This window comes from Nymphaea colorata, chromosome 7 (assembly GCF_008831285.2).
Source record: "Nymphaea colorata isolate Beijing-Zhang1983 chromosome 7, ASM883128v2, whole genome shotgun sequence".
In the NCBI taxonomy this organism is placed as follows: Eukaryota; Viridiplantae; Streptophyta; class Magnoliopsida; order Nymphaeales; family Nymphaeaceae; genus Nymphaea; species Nymphaea colorata.
The window spans coordinates 12,418,422-12,427,675 of record NC_045144.1 but is presented as its reverse complement, the minus strand read 5'-3'; the positions used below and the strand labels follow the sequence as shown (position 1 = coordinate 12,427,675).

The 9,254-nt window shown below is 40.5% G+C and overlaps 1 protein-coding gene across 1 annotated transcript; it reads right to left on the bottom strand.

Annotated features, from left to right (window-relative positions):
- Nucleotides 1-2,102: 2,102 nt before the first annotated feature.
- On the bottom strand, nt 2,103-8,864 carry LOC116257416 (LEAF RUST 10 DISEASE-RESISTANCE LOCUS RECEPTOR-LIKE PROTEIN KINASE-like 1.2). The gene is made up of 3 exons (XM_050078768.1): nt 7,735-8,864; nt 4,913-4,939; nt 2,103-3,624 (listed from the first exon to the last, which is right to left on the bottom strand). Exons 1-3 carry the CDS (start codon nt 8,576-8,578, stop codon nt 2,399-2,401), a joined length of 2,097 nt encoding a protein of 698 aa, XP_049934725.1. The 5' UTR covers nt 8,579-8,864; the 3' UTR covers nt 2,103-2,398.
- Nucleotides 8,865-9,254: the final 390 nt, after the last annotated feature.

The window sequence follows — 9,254 nt, the reverse complement described above, 5'->3', positions numbered from 1 at the left end:
CAATACACAGAATGCTATTTTGAGTAAATTACAAGTATGAACAGAAGGAAACTACAAATCGTACAATAGAAACACAAAAAAGAACTTTCAATCTGATATCATAACCTGTAGTGTCAGCCTTGACAATATTTTTGATCCCATATGTAAAACATGATCTTTGAAATGCAGGTTGTCAATACTTGGTTTGCTTGTGTGAACCTGCATCCACAATTTAATGTCTCTCTTTAATTCCCTGAAGCACGATTAGGGGAAAGAGGTTCTCTTAATATAGAAGTGGCTAGATCAATCTTTTGAAGCTTTACAGAAACTGAATTCTTGATTTCTATAAAGTTCATAAAGAATCAATTCCGTCAAATTCTACGGAAGGCAATGACATCATCTTATTATTTCAGGATCTTAATGAGGTGTAGGAGTTAACTCTTTGTTGGCAATTTGGCCTGTGTTGGATCTTGGATTTGAAGCACACAGCAGGCTCTTTATCCCTAACATGGAGAGACAGCCACATCAACTCAAAAGCTGGACCATGAATTTAAAAGGTTATGTAGATGCCTCTTAGTTTTTTTTTTTTTTTTCTTTTTTTGAATATGAAGTTTTTTATTACTCTAGTCATTGGTTATATTACACGGCGTATGTTTGCAAGAGGTATTTAGCTATTGGTGCATGACTGTCAGCCTCACTTATGATCACGTCTGGTCAATTTCAGCCTCATATATTGTGGCGCTACGATATTCTCTGTCAATGATCGTGTTATCCACACTTCACGCATGATCGACTGTAGACTCTTTCTGTTTATGGAGACATAATTTAACATGAGCTACTGCCCAGATGTCCTGCTCTAGGGCTCAGTGAGACCGCCGTCAGCACTTTAATCCTATTTTCCTTCTGCACATCCCATTCTCCGAGTCCGCTGATGTACGGATCTTATTGCAAATCAGAGGCGTCATTAGTTGATTGGCTTTTCTACTAGTCCTTCTTCAAGAGGGAATTTATGGACATTTTTGCATGATCAGACAACGGTTTTTTACTCATTAGCATATATAGAAAACTGCTATACCTCGTTTCAAGGTCCTGTGTGACGTTTTCAGCTTTTCAACCAAACCCTTTGATATGAGTTCTAGCTACAAAATGCTGTCATCCATTGCCGCATGGTCCCTCAAATTTAGAGCTTTCAAGCTTCTGCTCTCGTGCTTCTTTGCAAGAAGGGTAGTTTCAAGACGTTCTTTATCTTGTCTTTAGCAGGTTTGAGCATGCAACCTTCTTAGTTTGAGCTGAAGGAAATTGTTACTCTAAATAACTTTTCTGAAAATGGGAAAGTGACGCTGATCCATCGGTAGAAGAAATAGAGTCCTCAAATTTCTTTGGTGATCCTTGGAAGGTTAAGCTTTAGTAGTAACTATCTTCTATGATTCTATCACTTTTGTAAGGACTGAAATAATGATGCTTCAGAATGTCAATTTGCATCGAATATTCACGCTAATAAATCATCAAAGGGCCTTCCCTGTTAGAATTGTCTGTACGGGGCAAAACATAGACAACCATAATTCCAAATAATTAAACAAAAACATATAAAAAGAACGTTGATGAACCAATGGCTCGATGAAGCAAACATCTAGCCCTTCTGCACTTATTCTAAGCATAATTTGCATGATAGAAAGTGAAAGAGAGAAACGTCGGATCAGGAGATACGATAGTTTAGGAGAGAGTGGTTTCTAGCAATGTAACATTGCATTAGTTCAGGGTCTATCACTATTGATCGATGCTGATTTGCATTTTAGCACCTCTCTCTTTGGCTATGATCATGGTCGGTCAAGAAACCACATACTTTGCCTTGTCGTACTTAACTCTCTAATTGATAACCTCTCTCTATCTCTCTCTCTCACGAAGGATTTTTTTTTTCTTGATTCTTTCTTGCATTTGTCCCGGAAACCAATGGGACATGCAAATGCTTTTCTCTGAAACTTTATCAACAGGTCCTACTTGCTTTCTTGTTAATTGTAGTATGTGTGTCTGTGTGAAAGAAAAGAGAGGGAGAGAGAGAAAACAAATTAACTTCTGCTAAGATATTCAGATTCAGAGTAGTGAAAAGAGACATGGGGCAGTGATGATGCGCACAGTAAGCTTGATACACCAAAATCCACTATTACAATAAAATAGCAAGCAGATGCTTAGTAAGTCCCACTGATAATGAGTAGGACCAAACAATTGGGATTGGAATAGCCGCTGTACCATACAACATAATTCCAGCAACAACAGAAGCTGCAAAAACACAGCAGCGATACTACTGGAAAACACAGAGAAATACAGTAACAACTCTCTATTTACAGGGAAAAGAAAAACTGTGACCAGAAGATGTCATTAACTACAATGGAATTCCATGAGCTAACAATGAGAGTGTACCTTATCCCGTACTGGTGTTAGGTGTATTGTTTGGTGTAGTATAGTGGCTTTCCCATTTATCCGTTACAGAGTTTGGTGAAAGAGGGCCATCAGGCTTTGGAAGTGCACCAGTGTCGCTCTTAATTTCTGTGGATGTTCTTTTCTCCGGACAATGCTCCCCAGTTTGAATACGTTTCAATGACTCGGCAACCTCATCCATGTTGGGCCTCACCTCCTTCTCTGCTGCTAAGCACCTGAATGCCAACTCTGCCACAGCCCTCACAGTTCTGTTGACCCACTCATCAGTCTCAAACCCAATAGACGAATCAACAAATTCATGTAGTTCATGATTATGGATCTTGTTGACTGCCAAATTAGCAAGATTGATCTCGTGCCTGTGTCTTCTGATATCAACAGCAGGCAATGAAGAGATGAGCTCTGCAAGTACTACACCAAAGCTATAAACATCACTCTTGTCTGTTAATTGGTAGCATTTGTGATAATCAGGATCAACGTAACCAGGTGTGCCCTGCGGGGCAGTTGAAACATGGGTCACGTCTGCTGGAAAAAGGCGTGATAATCCAAAATCAGCAACCTTGACATGAAATTTACTATCAAGTAGGATGTTGTTAGTCTTAACATCTCGATGAATGATTGGTGGATCTAGCTGGTGAAGATAAGCTAAAGCCTCAGCTGTTTCAATGGCTATAGTCAACCGCACTTTCCATTTGAGGTGTCTCTTTCCAGCATGTGAAGCACGAATGTGATCACTAACTGTTCCATTGTTTATGTACTCATAAACCAAGAGCAGCTCACGGCTATGGCGTGAAGTGCACCCATAAAGGCGCACAAGTTTCGGGTGATTGATGTTGGAGAGTATCGCAATTTCATTCATGAATTGTGCAACACGCCTGTAGTTGTTCTCGTACAGGCGCTTGACAGCTACTTTGCGGCCATCATGGAGTTTCCCAAGGTAGACAGTGCCAAATCCTCCATCACCAAGCTCATTAGAGGAGCTGAAATCATTGGTGGCTTCTTGGAGCTCCTTGTATGTGAAGATGGTGACATTGCCACCATACCTTTGCCGGAAGCTTCTGCTATCCAGATCAAATTGGCTTGAAGTCATTGAGGAGGTAGTAGATTTAGTATAGATGGTAGAGGAAGAACGCTTTTTGGCACGATAGTAACGGAACCAGAAGAATGTGAGAAACATTCCAATGATCAAAAGCCCAGAAGCTGTGGTCACACCTGTGGCAATGAAAATAGAGGTTATATTCATGAAAGAAAATTTAAGATTGCCAACTTCAGCTACTGACTGTTTCCACCCTTGAGGACCAACCAACAACTTCTGCAGCTTGTGTCGTGCAGAAAAAATAAAGAAACTGATTCTCCAAGCTTGACTACTCCTTACTCAGAATACTTAGGAAGGTTATTGCAGTTCTTTAATTTGTACCATCTATACCCATCGATGGAATTGATCAACATGTTTCTGCTAAGCTGCTGACTTGAACCACTTTATCATGTTCAAACTAATTTGACTTAACAAAGAAAATTTTAGAAAGAAGACCTAAGAAAGCACTTCTATTAGTCATAAAAAAACTGGACCAATTCAACTTGTAAGGGTGGACAATCTCCAATCCATACTCATCAGCTGCTAATTACGAACAAGTGGTTGGATTTTCCTTCCTTTAACTGTTCTGATTCAGACTGACATGTTGGAAAAGACCAAAAAACACAGGCTAGATACAAACTTGAGCACAAATTCCTGAATGACTGCTTCTGCAAGAGAGAAGCAATAGCCCTCAAACAAACCAGGGAATGAGCAGAGTCTCAGTTGTTTTGTACTAGCCGATCCACATAATCCATTATGCATATTGGATTCAGTACAATCAAGTAGAATCAATCTGACCGATGTAACTAAAAAGAGTAGTGAGCAAGAGTGGAATAAGGGGAAGGTACAAAATCAACAAAAAAAGAAGGGGTAGAAAAACCTAGTAGACTAGTAGTTGTCATTCGTTGACTCCATTACCTAAATACCTCTTCCTATTATTGGATTTGAACTAATGACTCCCACCATATGAAAGAAGTACTCCAACCACTGGGTTATGTAGACCATTTATCATCACCAATTACGATCTATTATCAATTGTTGGCAAAGAACATTAAAGAAATTGTTCAGAGTTAAGGAAACTTTATAACATTACAGGGAACTTTACGACCAGCTTATTGTTAATTTTCAACAGGATGAATTATGAAAAGAGGATCGTTTAACTATAGCAAGAGCTGCATGAACAATTTTAAAATAATTCTTCATAGCAGTATTTATGGTTCTCCAGGGAAATATGTTGGTCTCACACAGTCACATGCTACTGCTAGCAATTGATGCTGAAATTTTCAATCTTTTATATAAATTCAGTTGAGTGCTTTCAAATTTTATGGTTTATAAGAAGGATGAGCATGGAGAGGCCAAGTACTTTCATGTTGGGATCACATATCTGCTCATGCATATAAGAGATCAATAAGATGGGGTGCATACCTGCTATTATTCCAGTTTTTTTGCCTCCTGTAATTAACATATGGAAGTTAAATACTGTAAAACTTGAATAACAATGATAAGAATGTGTAAACTGTAAACTACTTGCAAATGGAACAAGAAATATACTTTGCATGCCTCTTATGAAAAGAAAGTTTAAATGTTTTTACAGGACTTCCTCTGTGTAGGACGATAGCAATTTTATTTTATTAACTTATCAATAAATTTTGCGAAATTATTCATGTAGACCACCCTTAGCATGTAAGGACAACAGATGACAGCAAAAACTATCTTTTGTCCCATGTCTCGATAATGCAAATTTTTCTAGATGCTAGAATGATGCATGCCAAATAAAAGGAACAAAATGGTGGAAGTACTACTGAAGCAAAAAGAAAATTTTTACTATCATCAAATATGTGCTGAAGAATTTTGCTGGCATGAGCAGATTTTCATGTAGTGCTGTGTGATATATGCACTTGCAATGTCTGTGAGTGTAAGCATTTCGGGTAACTGGGGTGCTGATAGGAAACCATATAACATTTATATAAAGTGAACAAATGAACCAACACTATCTGGGCCACCAGAGGCATTTCAATGATCTCATGCATTCTCATGGAGGGCTACCCTTTTGACTGTCCTAGATCTGAATCATATGGCTACTTCTGATAATGATTGATAACCTGAACTCTCTCTCTCTCTCTGTATATATATATATATATATATATATATATAGAGAGAGAGAGAGAGAGAGAGAGAGAAAGAGAGGATGAAATCTGTTGGCCACCTCTATTGCCAGAAGGATTTTTTTATTTTCTATCACTAAAAACACTAAAAATCGTTGCTAAACGTCTTGAAGAACAGTGGCCAAACAAAAACCGTGGCCAATGAACTTTTTAAAACAGATTTTGGTGATGGAAAATAAAAAAAATTCTATCCGACAACTAGAGGTGTGTGTATGTACATGTATATAATATATATATAACCAATTACAAGGACAATCTATGTCGCACATTTCTTAGACATTGTCTGCAAGCGAAATGTTTTTAAACCTAAGAGAAATTGGAGAGAAACCGAAATTCTTTACCCTGTAGCACTAATTAAGAGGCAGAGATTGCTTCAATCGTGCAGGTGTTTAGCTGCACTTCTGCTACCTTAAGAAGGCAAACTACAAGAGTAAAAAAGAGCACGCAGCAGGCCCATTGGTTTCCGGTAATTACATCTAAGGTTGCTGGAGAGACGAGACCGGCCGTCGCGCCCGGATGATGAGTGCACCTCACCAATATAAAACATCAAAACAACTACCACCATGACAAGTCTGTGGAAAGCGAAAACTCCTGGTTCATTCCTTCTTGTTGCATGAAACACGTGGCGAGATCAGACCAGGTCGGGTCGGGCTGCAGATCTGGTCTACCGATGGACCCGAATCAAGCAAGTCCACCTCCCGCTCGGCCCAGGGTCGATTACTGTCCGACACAGGTTAGGCAGGAATTGTGGTTTGGGACAGGACCGACAGGTGCATTCGATTGAATCGTCCTGGCTCCTAGGCGTTGAGCCAATTGAGCTTATTCTCTCTTTCTAATTTAACAAAAAAAAAAAACTAAAAATAACTTAACCAAATGAAAATTTTTAAAAGGGACAAGTAAAAAGAAAATACTAGATAAATGATTTGTGCAAATATGGACACGGGACCTGCTCTTTTTTTTTTTGGGTAACCGACACGACGGAAGATCATGATGTATAATCCAATAGGAATCATCTACCTCCCACTTGCTTATCTTGGACGAGAAACTTACCTAATAAACGAACAATAAAGTTTTCTTTAAAAAAAAGAAACTGGAACTCACGAGAGGCAGAGTGGAAAGAAAGCTGATGAGAGGAAGAGTCAAAAGCGTGGAGGTTCAGACTTCCAGGCAATGGTTTGTCATTTTTGTCAACGCGGGTGGGTGGGTGGGTGGGTGGGAAGACTGACCTGCACGAGGAGAATTTCCCCAAATTTGTAAAAGTCGAAAACGCCCTTCCATGTGACATGCAGCCGACCTAGCCACGAGGAAGATGAACATATGTACCCACCTGGTTGTGAACGCAAAATATGAAACCAAAATTGGCATCCCCATCTTAATTGCCATCACTTTTCCTTTTCTTCCAAAACTAATTGAATAACCGCACGAAATTCTACACACCCCGAAAAAAACGACTTACTGTTAAAATTTGAAGGCAGCCGCTCCGTTCGACCTCTTCTTGATGCTATCAGATGCATGGGCAGCCTTTTCTTTTATTTATATTGAAATTGTTGCCATATGTTTTCTCATACAACAGTTTAATGAGACAGTGAAAGGAACTTAGTTTGAACTGCGTTTCTACTTAAAAACTTTCTAATTAGGTTGTTGAAGGTTGTGTGGTATCGAAATGTGCCTAATCGGAACAAATTGATGAGAAGGAACGGAGGGAGGAAATTAAGGAGGTTTCCGACACAGAAAGGGCCTGCCTAAAAAATTTATTCAATGAAGTTTGATCCAAAAAAAAGAAGGGAACCTTATGGCTGGTAGAATGATCACCGCTTCTCCATGTAAACTTTCAGTTCCTCTAGCTCTTGAACAAAATGGAAAGACGGGGAACGGACGAGACAGTACCAGCTTTATACCATAAAGCTACCGGAAAAGTAACGAACGATCGAGTGGACAGATTGAACGAGCTCCAAAAACCTTGATATTTTCTCTTATACTAAAGTCTTTTTTTTTTTTGAAAAAAAAAAAACAACAGCGAAAAAGTGAGGGGTGCCCATCTGTAACATTATGTTGTTACGAAAGAGGGAGAGGGAGAGTTACCGGAGTGGTTGCAGGTGGCCAGGTGAGAATCATTCTGAGAATCATCCTGGCAGAAGCACATGAAGTTGCCCTTGGAGTCAGAGCCACAACGCCCATCTGACCCAGAGCAACCGCGGCAAATCGTGGTGTCGACCGTCCAATTCATGGAGAAGCTGTCGCTCAAGGTGCTTGCCAGATTGTTAACAGTAGACGACGCCGACACCGGGAAGATCACAGAGGACTGGCAGTTCATGGCAACCGTACCAGGCGAGTCGGCGCCGAAGAAGGCGTAGGAACGCGAAGCAGCGGCAGAACAAGAAGGGACCACATTGACGGTGAAATCGTAAACACCGCCATCCCCAGAGTAACCACCACTGCCGCTACCACTGGAAGGCGTCGAGCAATTGTAGAAGAAGGTCACCTGTATCGTGGCTCCGTTGGTGAAGATGAAAGGGAGGGGATCGGTTGTACCCTTTATGTCTTCAAGGGTCATGTTCTTCCGCGGATACCGGCAGTTTCCAGGACCTTCCATGTACATGGGGTCGATGGCTACATCGATGCTGCGGGCAGAGTAGTCGATGCCGCTGACGGTGAAGTTGAGGGTGGGGGTCTGGAGGAGGAGGGTCTGGTTGTTGTCAAGACAGAGGAGGTTGAGGCCAGGGTAGCCGCATCCGCTGCCTGATTGGGAAGAAAGGGAGAAGGGGTACTGGATGAGGATCCCATCGCAGGTCTGCGGGGCGCAGGCTGTGTAGTTCGGATTTGTTGCGGAAAGAACGGGGTTGAAGAAGAAACAGAAGACGAAGAAGAAGAAAGGAGCCCCCTGAATTATTCGAGCAGATGAAACCCATCCGCCGGTCGAAATCATATCTCAGAGAGAGAGAGAGAGAGAGAGAGAGAGAGAGAGAGAGAGAGAGAGCGAGAGCAGAGAAACTGCGAGACAATGGCAGAGAACCAAAAAAGCAACGCAATCAAGTTGTGATGGAAGAGAGAGAGACAGTGGTGGCGTTGGTGCAGGTCAACAGAAGGAGGAAGAAAAAAGGGGGTCGAACTGGAGAAAGGTTTCCTGCTAGTCCTCGCTTTATGGCTCATTTTGCAGAGTTCTGTTTGGCATCCGATTTTTTTTTTTTTTTTTTGACGCAGGAGAAGGTGACTCTCGTTCGTCCGTTCGACAAGGCCAAGATAATTAACCCCATAACAAGCGGCCAAGGTAGATGTGGGTTTGCTCCAGAGAATGTTCACCGACATATGAAACTTTGAGCTCTTTGCATTTTCAATTGATGTTTCAAGAAAAGAACTGTATAGAATTACACAGCGATTTTTAAAAGTATTACAAGGTGAATGTTTTCGGTAAGAGGTTATGATTTACAGGCCCAAATAGTTTAGCAGCTCTATTTACAAGATAACTTTTTAAAATACATTTAAGAAAGTGAAAAGTTTTAAAATACATTTAAGAAAGTATTTTCACTCTAAATGAAAAATAAAATACTATAAACAGAGAGCGTTTCACAATTCTGTTTATCTTAATCATTCAGTTTTGTTTT